The following is a 19,363-nucleotide window of genomic DNA, read 5'->3' on the forward strand; positions in this document are numbered from 1 at the left end:
CACGCCCAGTTAACTGCGCTTTTCTCCCATTAACCGTTCAGCCCATCGTTTCACTCCCATTAAACATTCAGCCCATCCAGTTTCACGTCCAGTGCACTGCACTCTTCTGCCATTAACCGTTCAGCCCATCCAGTTTCACTCCCAGTAAAACTACACTCTTCTCCCATTAACCATTCCCTCCCAGTGCACTGCGCTCTTCTCCCATTAACCATTCAGCCCATCCAGTTTCAATCCCAGTAAACTGTGCTCTTCACCCATTAACCATTCAGCCCATCCAGTTTCACTCCCAGTAAAGCTAAGCTCTTCTCCAGTTAAACATTCAGCCCATCCAGTTTCACTCACAGTAAACTGTGCTCTTCACCCATTAACCATTCAGCCCATCCAGTGTCACTCCTAGTGCACTGCGCTCTTCTACCATTAACCATTCAGCCCATCCAGTTTCACTCCCAGTGCACTGCGCTCTTCTCCCATTAACCATCCAGCCCATCGTTTTATTTCTAGGGCACTGCGCTGCAGCCGGTGACCATTGACCCATGTATGGTGCCCAGTTTGTGTCTCACTGCACTCTACCCCCATTAAACAAATCACACCCATAGTGTGTACCCTGCTTCTTTCCCAGTGCATTGCGATCCACTGTGTCCCACCTCTTAAACCCCTTAACCGTTCATCATCTACCGTTCCCCGTTTTATTCTCCGTGCACTGCACTACACACCATTAAGCTCTGGGTCTTCCTCACCTTCTTTCCAGCTAGGATTACTTGTGCTTTTCCCCTAGAGTTCTTGAATTTCATTATTAATAATTATTTCCGTGAAGTAATATTGCTCATAGGGAGTACTAACTCTGCTTTTTGAAGCCTCACCTAAGCCCAGCCCATAGGCATTATTGTCTTTTCCTCTGCTGGTTAGGGCCTCCCCCTTACACACCCCAGTAGCCCTCTAGCTCTGGCCAACCCCCCTTATCACACTACTTTGTTATAAAAAAAAAAAAAAACTATTCTCCCAGCCCACCCCCTTTCTCTCGCCAGGAGATTTTCACATCCCCCTTTAGGCTCTTCTGCACCAGAAGGGTTTTCAGTTTTTTGAGATTACAGCAACAACCTCTCCCATTTCTGTTCCTCCCGGTATTACCTTTGCTCTTCAGCTCAGCTATCAGCTACCTGGAGATTTAAATACATCCTCCCCCCTCGCTGCTCTCCCTCCACTAAGGCTGCAATTACTGCCTCCAGACCAGCCCCATTTTCAATTCACCATGCGTGGTTTTAAGGCGCTCTCTACTGAGACACCCAAATATCTTAGAGGGAAGTGGATATGGGGAGCTTCTGCACTTGTTCAGATTCAATTCTTGCTCCAGATCTCCAGTTTGTGTGGAGTGGTGAAGGGCTTATGCTTTCTCAGGTCAGGAGTGAAAGACTTACTTCTTTCCAAGCTTCTAGTGGAGGGATGGGCTTAGAGAGCACATGCAGGGAGACCACAGGAAATGACCTGATCTTGTTTTTATGGGCAAGCCATACTGCTTATTTTAATTCTGTAAAACACATTATATACGCATTCTTGTCCCTTTTCACTTTCTACCCCAGAACATCTGCAACCAGCCACACACAGTGGAAGGGCTTCTCTCATTAACAGATTTCTCTTGTGCACAGTAATTCACTGGATCTTGTGCCACCCTCATGTAGCCAGTGATAACTCCTGCTTCTGTTTTTCTTTGATACTCCATCTATGTGATTCACAGAGATCTCTCTCTCTTCTCCCCAGGTCACCCCTGTGGTGTTTAAGCTGCTGCATGAGATGAGTTACGCCACTGGAGCATCCTCCCTCCGGAGCTCAGATTTACAAATCTCGGACTCACTCAACAGTGACAATCTCCTCTGCTGCCTGCAGGATTTTGAAGAGAGGATGGAGCACTGAGACTTACTGCTCAGCACCGAACTCTGGCTTCATACCTCCACCCTGTGGCCCCCTGCAAAATCCAACAGAAGAAAAACGCCACAGCCAAAATACATAACATATTTCTTTATAAACAGAAAGTGAGGGATGGAGTCTTACAACAAGGCCATTTAATAACTCAGTTAAACACAGTGAGGGGAGTAAGTACGTTTACCTGCTCCAGAAGGCCAGGGGCAAGAAACTGAAACCCATGCAAAAGAAATGAAGACTGATGAAATGGAAATTAAGCAAGAGAAATAAAACCACGGGAGTTCAGCATAGCGCAGCTCCTTAACGAGACAGAAATATTTACAGAGAACAAGAGGTTCTTCCCTCTCAAACCTCTTACAAGTTCTACTAAATTGTGAGAGCCAGCAAGGCGGAGGCTGACGCAGCTCACAAGCCCCCAATTTCCAGTCCATGTAGCCACTGCTGCTTCACAGAAAACACACAGGTGTTCTTACTGTAGTTTTCATTAAAAGATTTATCCATAGAGTTCATAAAATCTTTGAATAAAGATTTATTTCACTGGCAAAGAAAATTTTCTTCACACCCTCTCCCTCCCTTCATTTTAAAAGCAAATTGCTAACATCCTTCTCCAGGAAAACAGGCTGGCAGGCTGACCTCCAATGACGGGTAAAGGAAGGGGCCCTTGTTCATCCAAGCTGGTCAGCCTCAGATCATGGGTAAGGTGAAAGGGCCCTTGTCCAAGCCAGCCTGCTCCCTGCTGCTGCGGTAACTAGTGCTCTCCTCCTCGTCCATCTTCCTACCGTGCTTCCGGAAGTACTTGTAGCGCTGGACGTAGGCTTTCACCAGATTGTTTACTTTCACAGGGTTAATTTCACCACTCTTGCTGTGGCAAATCTGCAGTGAGAATTTGGACTTAAGTACCTTCCTGTACAAATGTGAGCCTGACATCCACTAAAACATAAGCATTTCCACGAGGGTAGCAGGCTGCAGCTGGAGACCCTGTCGTCGGAAGCTCTGCACCTCCTCCTCTGTACTGCTGTGGCTGGAAGGTAGGGTGGGGGAAGGGTGCATGGCTGAGCTTGTAGGTGGATGGGTAGAGGAGGAAGAGTGTCTGTCTGTGGATGAAAGGGAGGTGAGAATGTATGCGGTGACTGGAAAGGGGAAAAGGACCGAGTACATGTCTGAGTGTTGACAGAAGTTGCGGCAGTCTGCACGCCCAGTGGGACTCACCTTGTGTACTGCTTTACGTAGGATATCCTTGTACTCCTCCTTCGTAATTTCCTTCTTCTGATAATAGGGTTTAATAGCCAGTTTCACCTCCTCCACTGCTCGCTCCTGTGTGTGAAGCTTCTTCAGGTACTGGAAATAGTCAAAAAGCAGGTGAGAGGCTGAATTTAGCATTCTAGAAAGGGGAGATGGGAATCACTCACTCCTCATACAAAAAGGATAGTCTACACATCTTAGTGCTAGCACAAAACGCACATTCCTTATCCTTTGCTCCAGACCATTCCCAACGAGGGGGTTACACGCACTCCTACCAGCGGAGGGAGATTGAGAAATACTGATGCTGTGGAACCCCGACCCCTTCAGTATTTCTCAGCTCCCAAGCAAAGGTAGGTTGAATTTCTGTGCAGTCCTGCTCTGGTGTATCTGAAGGTATGCCATTACTGGACCCATTTAAAAATAAATAAATAAATAAAAAGGACCACAGAAGGACGAGAGATCAATGTGAAAGACAGAAAAGAGCGCGAAGAGGTCTCAACTAGAGATTGACACGGGAGCGGGTAAATGCAAACTGCGGTAATTGCAGTTTCACATTTTTACCGTAGGTGCAAACAGTGGCTAGTTCCCCACTCTATGGGAGTGGTAATAACCCCTCTACCCGCGGTAAATTGACCGCCTATATTTTTACCGTTTGTCCATTCAGCTATGCTAGTCCCTGCCTGCAGTGCCGTGCAATCACGCCGTCCTTCATGAACTCCCCGCCTACCACTCACCATTCCCATTAGCCCAGGAGGAGGAGCCGGAGGACTCAGTCACTCCAGGAACTCAACTGTCTGAGGTGCAGCTAGCGTCCAGGATCCAAAGGAACATTAATCCGACTGTTGAGTTCCCTTTCCATTTTAGTAAACATCTTTAAGACGGCTGCTGGAGACTGGAGCTGCAGGTGGTGAGTGTCTCCTATCCACTAAATTCGGTAGGCAGTGGGGAAAAGTTTTCCCGAGTCAGGGAGGGTGTTTTCTTTCTCTCTTGCTGCGGCTGTCCTAGTACTAGCAAATGAATGAGGTTTAAGGGAGTGTTGCTGTGCTAACGAGAATGTGGGAAGGAGCGGCTGCCTCTGTTATCTCCTCTGAGTCTCTGTTCAGTGGTAGCTGGAGGGTCAGCAAACTAAAGTAGGTGATAATGTGAGTGGCTTTATAAACCCCCACCAATCCTCTTCAAACTGCCGTTTATAGCCCATTTTTAATTGGGCAAGGTTCGATATAAATCTCTTACACGCTTACTCTCTAAAGTTCACCATGTCATTCCATTGTGGGGGTCTGTCTTTGCTGTACATTCACTCAACGGTCTTCGCAGCATTTGTGCTTTAGATATGCTGCTATTGTGTTCTAATCTGCACATCTTCCCTCAGTTACTTGCATTCATATCTTGAAATCGTGTTTAGTACTGATATTTTATTATGATTGAAATATTTGTAACTTAAAGTAATTAATAAGTGATTCACTATGCAGTGAGCTACAGTGGTGGAAATAAGTATTTGATCCCTTGCTGATTTTGTAAGTTTGCCCACTGACAAAGACATGAGCAGCCCATAATTGAAGGGTAGGTTATTGGTAACAGTGAGAGATAGCACATCACAAATTAAATCCGGAAAATCACATTGTGGAAAGTATATGAATTTATTTGCATTCTGCAGAGGGAAATAAGTATTTGATCCCCCACCAACCAGTAAGAGATCTGGCCCCTACAGACCAGGTAGATGCTCCAAATCAACTCGTTACCTGCATGACAGACAGCTGTCGGCAATGGTCACCTGTATGAAAGACACCTGTCCACAGACTCAGTGAATCAGTCAGACTCTAACCTCTACAAAATGGCCAAGAGCAAGGAGCTGTCTAAGGATGTCAGGGACAAGATCATACACCTGCACAAGGCTGGAATGGGCTACAAAACCATCAGTAAGACGCTGGGCGAGAAGGAGACAACTGTTGGTGCCATAGTAAGAAAATGGAAGAAGTACAAAATGACTGTCAATCGACAAAGATCTGGGGCTCCACGCAAAATCTCACCTCGTGGGGTATCCTTGATCATGAGGAAGGTTAGAAATCAGCCTACAACTACAAGGGGGGAACTTGTCAATGATCTCAAGGCAGCTGGGACCACTGTCACCACGAAAACCATTGGTAACACATTACGACATAACGGATTGCAATCCTGCAGTGCCCGCAAGGTCCCCCTGCTCCGGAAGGCACATGTGACGGCCCGTCTGAAGTTTGCCAGTGAACACCTGGATGATGCCGAGAGTGATTGGGAGAAGGTGCTGTGGTCAGATGAGACAAAAATTGAGCTCTTTGGCATGAACTCAACTCGCCGTGTTTGGAGGAAGAGAAATGCTGCCTATGACCCAAAGAACACCGTCCCCACTGTCAAGCATGGAGGTGGAAATGTTATGTTTTGGGGGTGTTTCTCTGCTAAGGGCACAGGACTACTTCACCGCATCAATGGGAGAATGGATGGGGCCATGTACCGTACAATTCTGAGTGACAACCTCCTTCCCTCCGCCAGGGCCTTAAAAATGGGTCGTGGCTGGGTCTTCCAGCACGACAATGACCCAAAACATACAGCCAAGGCAACAAAGGAGTGGCTCAGGAAGAAGCACATTAGGGTCATGGAGTAGCCTAGCCAGTCACCAGACCTTAATCCCATTGAAAACTTATGGAGGGAGCTGAAGCTGCGAGTTGCCAAGCGACAGCCCAGAACTCTTAATGATTTAGAGATGATCTGCAAAGAGGAGTGGACCAAAATTCCTCCTGACATGTGTGCAAACCTCATCATCAACTACAGAAGACGTCTGACCGCTGTGCTTGCCAACAAGGGTTTTGCCACCAAGTATTAGGTCTTGTTTGCCAGAGGGATTAAATACTTATTTCCCTCTGCAGAATGCAAATAAATTCATATACTTTCCACAATGTGATTTTCCGGATTTAATTTGTGATGTGCTATCTCTCACTGTTACCAATAACCTACCCTTCAATTATGGGCTGCTCATGTCTTTGTCAGTGGGCAAACTTACAAAATCAGCAAGGGATCAAATACTTATTTCCACCACTGTATGTATTTAGTTTCCTAGTACTGCATTCTGTAAACTTACATTTGCAAATTAATCTCTTAGATGGCATGTGGGAACTGGGAACTTGCTCTTTTTACTTTGTGGAATGCAGCGAGATGGTATATTATAAAAATGCACTTGCCTTATTTTATTACTATTTCACAAAGTAGCCACGGCAACAAGTTCATACAAAGTTAATTACGCTCATTGGAATTTGGAAAATAAATCTGTTGGCTTGGGCTGTTTGCTATGTGAATGAATATTCCATCATTGTTCCATTATTGCTTGCTACCACTACCAGTATTACATTAAGGGTAGTCAAACAATTAGATATAAACTGTGTTGTTTCTGACTTTACTTTTTTTTGGCTGTTGGGTCCCTCCTAGTGTACTGATCTGTTTGAGGCTTCTGTGGAAGGGGACAGAGTTCACGGGGATGGGGCAGGAACGGGGACAAACTTTGTCCCCACATCATTCTCTAGTCTCGATCGGTTCCTGCACCACTGGTCTACGGGTCCCATGAACAACCTGTTAACAGCAATGTTCAAATTCTAACTGTGACGGTGGTATTGCGGCTGCTTCGGCTTACCTTATCCGTGTCCCCTCGGCCGTCTGAGCTGGTGCTGCCTTCTCTCTTTCCGGTCTCACTACTGGAAGAAGCTGTGAAGAACATGCTGGAGAGGGTACTTGAAGAACCTTGGGTGAGGCTGCCAGGGAGCCCAGGAGGAGATGGGGGGCTGGAGCTGCAGCCCAGAGAGCTGTGCAGGAGGTACGAAGGTGCTGAGTGGGCCACAGGTGTGTGCAATGGTGGCGGTGGTGGAGGGGGCTGTACAGTCAGAGAGGTAGAGGGTTTGGTCTGATTAAGGATCTATGCGCAAAAGGAGAAAGACACTCAGCATCCCACATGATCCCGTACAGGACCGAGAACAGCTCCCATGCACATCCCCAACGCATACAGCGGTGCTGCTCCCATGCAGATCTCCATGCACACACACCCTCTCTCATTCCCCCTGTCACACATACAGCAGTGCTGCTCATATGCACACACCCCCTTCTCATCCCCCCTCCCACACACACATACAGCAGTGCTGCTCAAGTGGAAATCTCCACACACCCTCTCTCATTCCCCCCCCCCCCCCCCCAATGCATACAGCAGGCACACATCCACATACGCACAACCCCCTCCACACAACATACAGCAGTGCTGCTCCCCTGCAAATCCGCTGCCCACCATATGCCCACATGCATTGTTGTCTCTCTCTAGTCCAGACCTTCTCATCTTCCCTCATATTAACCCACAGGCTGTGGCTTTTTCAGTGTACGCACACATCTTAGCAGAAACTGACCTGCAGTATGACCCAACCTTTTGCAAGTGGTACTGTGTGACAGAGCAGTAGCATCAATTGATCCTGCACTTCTTAACCCACACAGTGAGATAATAAGCAAGTCGCTCTGTGCCTCATGTGAAATGCCACAGTGTAAGCAGCAGAATGCTGACCCTGTGCCCCACGTGCAGTGCTGCATGACAAGATGGATTTCTACTCTCTGAGATCTGTTTTCTCCTTACCTGATTGGTGGCTTGGATCAGCTCCTGGGCTTTTGCCCGACTTGCCAGGTTTGCCTCTTCCATCTTAAACAGCAAAGCGGTCACTGGAAGAAAAAGCAAAGTGCAAGCATTTTGAAACTGCTTTTTTAAACAGGGAGGGGATAGTTTTCATACTTAGCAAGCTATGCACTAATAATGAATCAGGTGTGCTGGATATCTGACAGAAATGAAGAGCACTCACACAACCAGAACATTACAAGGCCAATTATAAACAAAAATACAATGCGACCAACGGCATCTATGTGCACACCCAGATCCCAGGGATAACGAGGGCATATAAGTGCTGGCCAAGATACAGAGGGGGTGCTCCTCTGGCATCCCTCGTGATCTGGGCCTGCCCCTAGATACGCTCAAGGTGAAGTGCATTGGATGTTTGCACTAAATGTCATTTCTCTACTCAATGCAGTGAAGTGCCCAGCTCGATACTCACATGCCAGCACGCCACTCGTGGTGCAGTCCACACCTCCTTGGAGGTTCCACGGCATCTGGGTGGCTTGTGCTCGCGGCTCCTCTTTGGGCTCAGATATGCTGTCCACTTCCGACTCTGCTTTCTCCAGTTGATCAGGCGGAGCCTCTTCAGGCAGAAAAGAGACATCAGGGGTCTTACAGCTGCTGTCCACTGTCTGAGAGTCGGGAGTTAGCTCCTGCTCTGTGGGTGGCTTGTCTGGGCTGGCAGGCTTTTCCTTGCTCTCTGACTGCTCCGAGCCGGACCAGATGGGCTCCTCGGTGGCTCGAGGAGGGCTGGGTACCTCCTTGCTGCAGCTATCCGCTTTGGACTTTTTTAAGGAGTTCTTGCTTTTCAACTTTTTCTTCTTTTTCTCACCTGTGCCTTTCAGTTTGCCAGTCATTGTTGATATGCCCATGGTACCACCAGCAGCAGTGAGACTTTTGGCTTTCTTAACACCAGTCTTTGTTTTCAAACCCTTGACTTTTTTGGGCTTGAAAACCAGTTCTGTGGGCTCCACCTCCTCCAGCTTGGGTCTTCCCACCTTGAAGTCTGGTAGCTTCTCCTCAGACTTGATGAAGGGGGAGCGGCTCTCCTTGTCTCGGCTGAATTTGACGCCAATGGAGCCAGCCTCTTTCACAGAGGTGGTGCTGCTCACCCCTTCCCTAATCAGCACGGCGACCTTCGACTGCAGCTTAACTTTCCGGCTGGATGTGCCCTTGTGAGTGGCCTTCAGCTTCTTGGGGGTTCTCTCTCTCTCAATGTGTACTTTCTCCTTTTCAGCCCTCAGAGCCTCCATCTCAGAATGAGGACTCTCCTTGAACCTCTTGCAGCGCTCCCGACTGGAACGGTCATCCGAGTAGCTCCGACTCCTCTCACGTTCTTTGCTAGCTTTCTGCTTACTGTCCTCCTCCTCTACTCTCTTTTCATACTCCAGAGAGCTCTTCCTCTTGCTAGTCTCTGGCTTACTCGCATGCCTCTCAAACACTCTACTTTTGCTGTCTCTGTCATCTAGCGGCTCCCGGTCAGAGAAAGTTTCAAAGCTCAGACCTTCCGAGTCATAGAGCACTTCCCGTTTGCCAACACGTTCCGGTGTACGCAGCAGGTCCCGGGCATTGTCCAGCTTCTCTGTAGGGTTGACGGTGATGGTCCTTTTGATGGTGAAGAGGTCATTGTCATTGAGATCCTGGATGGAGGGAGGCACCACAGTCCTGTGGTCGCGTCGCCTCCTCTCAGTTAGCAAGGGTATCTCAGGCTTAGCTTCATCCAGGATATGCCGTCTCTCTCTCTCCTTGTTCTTTTCCCTACGCTCGCTTGAACGGTGGGATCTTCTCTCCCTCGATTTGGACCGGGAGCGCTTTTTTTTTTTCTTCCCTTCTGGGCGATGCTTGTCTTTGCGTTTATCCTTCCGGGATCGTTCAGTGCTAGCAGAGCGGGACCACCGACGTCTCTTCTCTTTGGAGTGCCTGCTTTTTCTCCTTTCTGTGGATGTGCGGGAGGAGCCTACAGCAGAGATGCTGGTGCTAATAGAAGGGGACCAGGACCGAGAGCGGGACGTCTTCTGGTGTGAGCGCTTGCGGTCCTTCGATTTCGACCTTGCTTTCTTGGTTTGGGACCAAGATGTCTGTCCAGCTCGTTCCTCTTTGGAACGTTTACGTTCTCTGGACCTCTTGCGTTCCCTCTTGGCTTTTTTCCGACCGCGAGAGCTGGAACCTGATCGTGACTTAGACGGCCTTTTGGCCTCGGAGGGGGAAGCAGATTGCTTGCGATACCTCTCTCGCCGCTGATTAGTAATCTTTCGCCTCAGGTCAACCCCCTTCCACCTGGTGTCTGCCTGGTTCTCTCCAAAGTCTATCTGCAGAGTACCTTCCTCATCTGAGTCAGCATGGAGCGAGAGGAAATCGTCCCCTTCCACCACTCGCAAAGGACGTTCCAGGATGCGGCAGCGGCTGCGGAACAGGCGCATGGGGCTGAAGCGGTCCTCCTCCTGTGGAACAATCTCGCCTTCCTCGATTTCTGAGTCCTCGTATTTTCGCTCACTCTCCTTACCGCTACGGTCCCTCCTTTCGCTAGAGCGCCGAGACTTGTGGCGTGCCTTTGGTTCGCCACTCAGCTTGGTGCTTTTTTCCAGCCGCAGGTATGGCTTCGGTTCTACTTTTGGGATGGACTCCAAGGAAACTTTAATCTCTAGTTTAGACTTGGGCTCAGCTTCGGAAGCAAATTCTTCTTTGCAGATATCTACAGCAAAAACTCTTCTCCTGGGTTCCAGTGTCACCTCAGGACTCTTTGGAGGCAGTTTATCTGTGGAATCGGCCCCAGTTGGTTCTTCATTGATGGGCTCATCCGATGGTGCCGGTGACACTGGCTCAGGGTCAATCTGGAGCCCCATATCGATGCTGGAGCTTGGACTGTACAACTCGGGAGTGGGCTCAGCCTGAGCAGAGTCTTTGGAAGTTAGGCAGGAGGCTTGTGTAGGATCAGCTGGTGTCTCTTTCTCAAGGGTGGTCTCAGGCTCTCTGCTGAGAGGTCCAGGCTCCGGTTGCAGGTCCTCCTTCTCCAAGAAAGGAAAATCCTGACTCAAACTGTTGTCATCATAGATACCCGCTAGCGCTTCCGAGATCCTGTCCTCAGGGTGGGAGATGTTACCCTCATCTTCCTCATCGTCGTCTTCATATGGAGAGGGACTCTGTACAGAAGAGCTGGGGTTGGATCCAGTGGGGTCGAAAGGGTCGTACTTCTGATCCTCCTGATCCTCTGCTCCCTTCTCAGGGGAGTCTCCAAAGCCAAAGTCCCCATTCACATTCTCCTCATCAGTGGGGTGGAAAGGGTCATAAATATCTAGGTCCTGAGACCTAAGAGAGCACAAGCCACTGCCCGGCAGGTCTTGGGGTTGCGAGGAGAAAGAAGCAGGAGAAAAGGAAGCAGAGGAGGGAGGGGAGGAGCAGCTGGAATCAGCTTTCTCCAGGGCGTTCATGGGTGCTTGTGAACACTGAGTACCAGAGGTGGAAGAGTTCCCACCTCCTTCATTCAGAGGCCTTTGCTGTCCATTTGACACCCCATTCCCATTTCCCAGAGTCAGTCCCCAGCATTGAGGACCCGAATCCTGCTCCACAGTGGATTCAGATGTCCAACCAGACCTCACGGTGTCCACTGCTCTTCGACTAAAGAAAGTGCTGAAGGGATCTTCCACAGAAGTAGAGAGGGCAGGAGGCCCCTGAGTGTCATCAAGCTCCCCAGAAACAGACTCCAACTCTCCATAGCCATCGGGTCTGTTAAATCTAGTCCTGGGGCCCACGGTCCCCTGCAGATAGGGCATATCTGGTGAGCTTTTAGAGTCTCTGAGAGGCAGGGCACTGAACAAGCTGCTACAGAGAGGGAAGGGCAACTGTCTGCTTTTCCAAGAATATGCGGGTGGCTGAAGGCACGCTGTAGAAAGAGAAAGGACATACCATTACAAGGAAAGGAATTATTTCTTTAAAACAGAATTTCTCACAGAAAAAAAACAACAAACAGTAAAGGGATAAAAAACTGAGGGGGAGGGGACGGAAGAGGTAGAGAGGGGAGCCAGACATGAAGCTATGCAGAAATAACAAGAAGCCAAATACATTCATGTGAAGGTAAACACACAGGGGACCCAGGAGCCATTCAGGAGTGGAGCTTCAGGTTTTTGAGGGTCAATGTGTCCATTAGGGGAGGGGCAATCAAGATTGGGTGATACCAATTAGAAAAGAAGCTTCTGGTTTTGGGGGAGGAACTTCAAGTTTTGATGCATCTCTATCAGGAGAGAGGCCTCCGAGTTTGAGAGGGTTGCCTCAGGAGACGTATCTAAGGCTCTGACACTGCACCTCAGTTTTTGGAGATGCATCTTCAAAAGAAGGTTGGTTTATCAGAAGGATCTGTAGTTCTGAGGTTGCAGCAGGGAAGGATGTTCATCAGTTCTCTCACCATCGTACCTGATTTTTTCATTCTGCGGTGCTGATCTCTTCTGAAAACAGACTGCAGAGTGGGATAAGTTCCTACATGATCCATCCACACCTCAGCCACCAGCTCCACCTCGGCCACCTCCTCATCCTCACTGCAGCCAAGAGATGAAAGAATGAGATCCAGAACCAGTTTTTATCCCTTACACCAAGCTGGCTGATCCCTGGAACAGCAGCAGGGAAACCCAAATAGCCAGCCTGCCTGCCTGTCAAAATATAAAGACTACATTTACCCTACCATCCCTTTCTGAGTCACCTGTGTCTATACTCACTAAGTAACTCCTGACTCCGTGGTCCCCGCCAAGTCAGGACAGGAGTGAGGGTGCACAGGGCTTCCACTGCACATCTTTTCCAGGTACTCCAGGGCCCTGGCCAGGCTGCAGAGCACGCCCAGGGCAGCTTCGGGAGCCTAGGAGAGAGAGAGAATCGTGGCTTGGTCACTGTCTGCCAGTACAAAGCACTAAGAAAACAAAATTGTCACTCAATAGCCAAAACAGTACACAAATTAATCCAGTAATAACCATGGCAAGATGTATTCAAATTTACTAGTAACCTACAGGACGGTAAGACTGAATCCAACAATAACCTATATGAGTTACAAATGGAGGAGAACAACTTTCTTCTGTTCCAAACACCACCTCAAGCCAGCAGTCAAGGGTTATTATACTCACGGCCCTTCCGGTGCCCTCTTCCAGGACAGTCGTTCCCATCTCCCCAGCACCCTCCTTCACAGGTCGCTTCTTCTGACACAGCTGCCATCTCCTGATGAAAAGTTCCTCTGCATCTGAAAGCAAGAAAGGGAGAGTTAGCACCATTCACGGGCAAGGCCTAGAGGACAAAAATCTGAAGGGGACACACAGAACACATGCCTGCTGTGAATGGCAGAGGGAGGAAAGCATGCGATACTGTGTCCAGGGCTCAGGACAGACAAGACAATAAATTTCAGAAGACACAGAGTGTCAGTGGAGTTCAACAGCAGGATAAAATACCTGGCATTTCACATTGATCCTCTCTGCTCTCGTTCTGGGGTCTTGGGCTGCTCCCCACTGCTTCCTGCACACACCTCTGAAACAAAGTGAGAGAAAATAGAAAAATAAAGAGATGGAAGGGGGGGGGGGGGGGAATCACCATGCGCTGAACTTGAGGGGGCCTAAAAGCAGCCTCGAGCTGGCGGAGAATAAGCCGGTACTGAGCACCAGAGCAGTCTTCTTTCTTTCACAGCTAAGCGCGTTGAGTAGCCTTCTACAGCTCATCCAAGCCCCCTCCCTTAAAACACACTTCTGAGCATTGCAAGTGGTGTCTATAGCTTGCAGCTCTGCTGCTATGACCTCCTGCAAGTCTGCCACACATATCACTTGGATTTTAAAACTGCAGTCACTGTGATAATGCATGAATTTCATCTAATATAAACGTTTAACAAGCTTCTATTCCACATAATACGCAATGACTCAGCGGTTACAACAAATATAAAACAATCACAAGAGAAATAAAACACGGGGAGGAGGGGGGGTTAAAACTAAAAAGTTTGAGGACTGTCAGTAATATTATATATCTGTTTATTTTTGTTATGTTCCAGCCTTTAAATAATAAGATTGTTTTGTAATTGTTGTGCAGAGGATAAATTGTGATGTATGACTTGTCATCAATAAAAACCGTTGAAACATAAAACAAATAAAATGCAAGCTGCTACTTAAAAACTAAACAAAAGCCTTAAAAGATAATCACATCTTTACCTGCTTGTGAAAAGTAATTTACTCTGTAACCTCTCCAATATGTACAGATAATGAACTGCAAAAAGCTGCTTCAACCACTGAAAAAGCTCCCTTAACACAAGGCAGAACATACAAATTCCAGAAACAGGCTCACAATGGAAGAGAAGAAGCGTGTATGCAGTTAACGTCACAGATCCAGTAACCCAACTTTTATCCATCTTTCTGTGACTACAACCCATCGAGTACCTGCACAGGTAACAACCCCAGATGCGGGCGAGACCGTGACTCGTTTGGGATGTGCTGCCCTAACCAATAACAACCCCTGAACTGATCTGAACATCAGCATCAACGCTTGATCCTATAATAAACAGGCAGCCAGTACAAATGGTCAAACTGTGATTTCTCTAATGCAATGCTTTAAAGGTAGTAATTGGGAACCCAGAAAAAAATGGGCATTTCAATGCTAAAACCGTCCGAAACTTGTCTATCAATAAAATGGTCTCAATCTGCACAATATACCGTTTTATGAAACACGATTGCACAACCTTCTTCATATGATATTGCAGCGTTAGTGCGAGTCTAAAACATTTCACTTCAATTTTCACCGGAGAATACAAAAGTCCAGAGGAAACCATAAGAGTCTCCATGTCTTCAAAATACGCGACAATGGTGTCCATCAATCCCATTCTTACTAGAAAATGGTGCATATAACTTATCGGCAAAAATAAGATTTCAGCTGACCCTGGGTGGGGAAGAGGAAGATTTGCAAGAGAGAAAAGGGTGTATAGATCTGGGATACCTTACCAAGTCCAGGATCAATCCACTACATAGGACTGGTGGTCGGCAGGTTTCTGTTTGCTGCAGGGTTGCCCGCGTTTCCTGCGTTTCTGTCTTCTTTGCAGATGTAGAAGTGCCTCCTTCACCAGCCCTCGATGGATCATCCTCAGGACTCTTCTGGTCATGACTGCCCTCCTCCTCCATCCCTGTAACCTCTAGCAGTGAGCCTAAAGAAGAAAACACAAGGTGCTCAGTGAGAACAGCAGTGTATTCTCAGGTCTTCTCTGAATGCAAAGTTTCTTGTACACATCCACCACTCTCCAGCCCATGTAACCCTTCACAACACGGCTGCCAAGATCCTGTTCTATAGACTTACGGAGACTCTCTGCTCTCTTACCCAACACCGATGCAATAAAGTGCACTGGTTAGCTCAGCTTTAGTGCATAATTTTGTGGATACCCTGTGTGAAAACAGGTCCGGCGCCCGAGTATATCACATGAAAAGCCTCGCATTGGCACCAGCACATTTAAATCCCATGCTAATAAGACTGTTAGAGATGCAGAGAAGTGCACAGAAGACCAAAAGGCTGCGCTCAACACTAGGGGTTTGACATAAGATCTGAGGTGACGTCAAAGGAAGCTCCTTCGGAGGCCAGCGTTGGTGAGGATTTAATGCCTGTTTCTTCTATTTACTGTGAGCATAAAAGACTGCAACTTTTTGCTAGCTTTCATAACAAGTGTAGGACTGTTGAGAGGTGTACGCACATAGGGGTCTGTGCTATCAGCACCTGTATCTTCTGCACATGCTACACTGCACATAAACACTGGTATCACACGTGCATCTGGTGGGCTCTCCCATGTCAACACTCATTTTTGGGCTCAGCCTATTGCATTAGGAGTAAAATGTTAGCACATGGTTTCTTAAAGCTGTAGTAGTGCTATGGGCTGCAACACACTTCTAATGCAAGGTTTCTGCATCTGCCTCCGGGTTTGCCCAGATCCCTAATGAACTGGGCACAATTTATTTTAACATAAACCTCACAGCCATTTTAGCTCAAGATTTATATTCGTTTTTTTGCACCCTGAGACATAACTCCTAAACTTAGCGACCATCCTCCAATCCAACGCCTATGTATAATACCGCAAAAATAAGCACCAGCACTGAGCAACAATACCTCGCGTGGAATCACTGTGCAATACTTAGAACATTAGAACAGCCTATCCCTCACTTCTTAGCCCTTGATTACGATCTAAGGAGCGGAAAGCAGGCAATACAGGTGCAGAATGCTCTCGGCAGATGTGAATTTGTACTAAAACAGAGGCTTTTAACTTTTTTTGGCCACCTTTGTTTACAAAAATAAAATACGGTAATAAAGTAAAGCAAACACAGAGCACAGTGGAGTGAATAGTCACAACTTTGTACAAGGTCTGGCCGATCACAGACATCCCACCAGCTATCCTAAATGGCTGTATTTTTATTTTTGATCAGGGCAGATTTCTCCTGCTAACCTCTGCTCAGTGCCAGCGGTGAAGAAAGCAAACAGAACGTTAGGTATTATTAAAAAAGGAATGGAAAACAAAAATGAGGACATTATAATGCCTTTGTATCGCTCCATGGTGCGACCACACCTTGAATACTATGTGCAATTCTGGTCACCGCATCTCAAAAAATATATAGTGGAATTAGTAAAGGTACAGAGAAGGGCGATGAAAGTGATTGGGCAGATGGGATGACTTCCCTACGAGGAAAGGCTAAAGCGGCTAGGACTTTTCAGCTTGGAGAAGAGACGGTTGAGGAGAGACAGGTCTATAAAATAAGTGGAGTGGAACAGGTAGATGTGAATCACTTGTTTACTCTTTCCAAAAATACTAAGACTGGGGGGCACACAATGAAGCTATTAAGTAGTAAAGTTAAAACAAATCAGAGAAAATATTTTTGTACTCAACGTGCAATTAAACTCTGGAATTCGTTGCCAAAGAATGTAGTAAAAGCAGTTAGCTTAGCGGGGTTTACAAAAGGTTTGGCTAGCTTCCTAAAAGAAAAATCCACTGCTTATTTTTAGATTAAGCAACATAAAATGTATTGTACTGTTTGGGGCTGGACTTTGATGGACTTCCGGTCTGTCCCAGTATGGCAACGCTTATGCTCTTAACCTCTGTTTCCGGGTTAACCAGAAGCAGCCCCTATGGAGGCTAAGAGAAGGGACTATGGATTTAGCTCACACATTTCAGTTAGCGCTCAAGTTGAGTTCTAGTTTGGAAATTACCTGGAGGGCTTACAATCTCAGTTTGTATCTGAGGCAGTGGAGGGTAAGGAACTTTTCCAACGTCACAAGGAGCCACAGTGGGATTTGAACCTTGGCTTCCCTGGTCCACATCCCCGCTATAAGCCTTTAGGATCATAGTGTGAGTGAAGGAAGAGAGGTGTGCTCTCATTTTTAACCCCATTTCCAAGGAGCTTAGGGACAACCTGTGCCTTCCTCCATAAGCTGGTAAAAGCAGCTGCCAATCCTGGCCAATAAGTCCTGCCAGTACTGCTCCCACAGTAATACCAGCACACAGTCACAGGTTTAAAATCATGAGCCCTTCCAGGTCTGACCAGAGTCCTGGTTTCCAGTAAGCACATATCTGAGGTATCCAGGTGTAGAAATGTTACTTGAGGTTAGTGTCTGCTCGAACCAAGCTCATCTGCCACTGAGCCTCGCACAGGGTCAGCTTAGCCAAGCAGCGCATTTTCCCACCATACCCTGGGGCTGAGGGAATAAGAGGAGGGGGGGATTTACAGTGAGAGAAAACAAAAGATCCTCTATGTATGAGAAAATAAAATAAGCTGTGCCTTAACATAAATGGGACCAAAGAGGGCATCAGAGCCAAACTTCCCCACAACACAAAGTTGAGGGGGCATCTGCACTGGTACCATCCAAGACACCAACCACCAGCTCAAATAAATAAATTAGCACTCAATTCTATCCCCCCCAAATTAAAAAAAAAAAAGATTATATTAACCTCCCAATCCACAGATAAATACTAACACTAAACAACTAAAATAAATGACATTAACCTCCCAACAAAGAGAGATGCTAATACTGAAATCCACCCCCAACTCAAAGAAATTAACACTCAATTCCATCTCCCCCAAATAAACAAAAATGTATTAACCTCCCAATCCACTGAGAAACATGAACACTAAACTCACCCCCCCACCCCCCAAAAAATGACATTAACCCCCCCTGTGTGTGTATTTTGGTTTATTACATTTTCTGTACAGCTTGCCTTTTTGGAGTACAGCAGTTTACAAAATAAAACATAACAAAACCATAAAATGAAAAGGAAACCCAGTAAAAGGATAGAAAAGTCCACAAGCAATTGCACAGTAACCTCACTGGGAGCTTAATGTCTTTCCTGCTGGTGGGGGACAGTGGGAAGTAATGAACTTATTAACTGCCTTTATTAAGAGATTCATTCACCCATGGCAGTGTTATTTTCCTAATGGGGGAGGAGTTAAGTGTCAGTATTACTCTTTGGTGGGTGGGGGGGGGGAGACAATGTTATTTTTCTGGTTTGGATTGTATTCAGTGTTGGTATTTCTCTCTGTTAGGAGTGGTGTTGAGGGGAGAGAGTAGGTGGTTCATTTTCTTGGGGGGGGGGGGGGGAGTTGAACGTTACTAATTACTTTTTTTTTCAGGTGGGGAGTGGGAGGTTAATGTAATTTCCTGATTTTTTTTGGGGGGGGGAGAGTTGAGTGTTACTAATTCTTTTTGAGGGGGGTAGGAGGTTAATGTCATTTTTCTGGTTAGGAGATGGAGGTAAATGTCACCTCTTTAAGGGGGGGGGGGAGATTAATACTTTACTGAATGGTAAACACAGTTTATTGTCAGTATCTCTTTTCAGGGAGAGAGATTTATTGGGAACTTAACATAATTTTCCTGGTTGTAGGGGGTGTTAGAAAGTTACTAATTCTTTTTGAGGAGGGGGAAGAGGGAGGTTAATGTAATTTCCTGTTGGGGGGGGGGCAGTTGAGTGTTACTAATTCTTTCTCAGGGGAGGGAAGAGTTATCACTTAACAACACCCCCACAAGAAAACTTCTATTAACCTTCCCCCACTCAAACAGAAATACTAACACTGAATTCAACCCTCCCCCAACAAGAGAAATTGACAGTGAAATGAGAGGCTCCAACTCGCAGCCCCCCCTCACCTCCATTCCCCTCCCTCCGATCCAGTCCGGTCTCCGCACCCACCTGGCCGCCCTGGGCTTCACCTCGCCGCTCCCCGGCCGCCCGCACCTCCCGCTCCGGCCGCTACAACAAAAGGAGTCTCCGCAGGGCCGCCGCGGCCGCCATCTTACCCCGCAGCTCCGGCGCGCGCGCTGCATCACGGCACTTGTAGTCCGGAGACGCGGAGGCAGCGCCGAGATCGAGGGGAAACGAACTACTACACCCGGCATGCACATCGCCCGCTCATGCGCACACCATTCCTCCCGCGCACCAGCCGGCACCGACGCGCCACTGCGCTGACCCCTGGGAGGCGAAGTCCCCAGACGGGAGCACAAAGGCGAATGAAGGAGATAGAGGACTACAACTCCCGGCAGAACCCGCGCAGGGTGACAGTGCCGCGGCCT

The 19,363-nt window shown here is 47.5% G+C and overlaps 2 protein-coding genes across 5 annotated transcripts in view; one reads left to right on the plus strand and one right to left on the minus strand.

Moving 5' to 3' along the window:
• Window positions 1-2,044, plus strand: part of IRF3 (interferon regulatory factor 3) — a 40,394-nt gene extending 38,350 nt beyond the window's left edge. For both annotated transcript variants that reach the window (XM_030198008.1, XM_030198009.1), the window contains one exon: window positions 1,756-2,044. In XM_030198008.1, coding sequence (XP_030053868.1) covers window positions 1,756-1,908 — 153 coding nt within the window. In that variant the 3' untranslated portion in view covers window positions 1,909-2,044. The remainder of the gene's footprint in view (window positions 1-1,755) is intronic.
• Window positions 1,999-19,111, minus strand: SCAF1 (SR-related CTD associated factor 1). 3 transcript variants are annotated; one of them, XM_030198007.1, is made up of 11 exons: window positions 18,984-19,111; window positions 14,773-14,972; window positions 13,246-13,321; window positions 12,928-13,040; window positions 12,529-12,665; window positions 12,230-12,351; window positions 8,262-11,702; window positions 7,793-7,875; window positions 6,815-7,051; window positions 3,127-3,255; window positions 1,999-2,790 (listed from the first exon to the last, which is right to left on the minus strand). In XM_030198007.1, exons 2-11 carry the CDS (start codon window positions 14,947-14,949, stop codon window positions 2,602-2,604), a joined length of 4,704 nt encoding a protein of 1,567 aa, XP_030053867.1. In that variant the 5' UTR covers window positions 14,950-14,972; window positions 18,984-19,111; the 3' UTR covers window positions 1,999-2,601. The 3 variants fall into 3 exon arrangements, with proteins under 3 accessions (XP_030053867.1, XP_030053865.1, XP_030053866.1); XM_030198005.1 differs by having other exon boundaries at window positions 6,815-7,093; XM_030198006.1 differs by having other exon boundaries at window positions 6,815-7,093; window positions 18,941-19,111.
• Window positions 19,112-19,363: the final 252 nt, after the last annotated feature.

Source organism: Microcaecilia unicolor, chromosome 3, assembly GCF_901765095.1.
Source record: "Microcaecilia unicolor chromosome 3, aMicUni1.1, whole genome shotgun sequence".
In the NCBI taxonomy this organism is placed as follows: domain Eukaryota; kingdom Metazoa; phylum Chordata; class Amphibia; order Gymnophiona; family Siphonopidae; genus Microcaecilia; species Microcaecilia unicolor.

What these genes read in the sequence shown, in the direction of transcription:
- SCAF1 (XM_030198005.1), bottom strand. Translation starts at nt 14,949, where the DNA reads ATGGAGGAGGAGGGCAGTCATGACCAGAAGAGTCCTGAGGATGATCCA. An exon ending in TGATCCAAGCCACCAATCAG is followed by an intron (nt 7,094 to 7,792) that starts GTAAGGAGAAAA and finishes TTTTGCGCATAG; the next exon opens with ATCCTTAATCAGACCAAACC. An exon ending in GCCGAGGGGACACGGATAAG is followed by an intron (nt 3,256 to 6,814) that starts GTAAGCCGAAGC and finishes GACTATTTCCAG; the next exon opens with TACCTGAAGAAGCTTCACAC.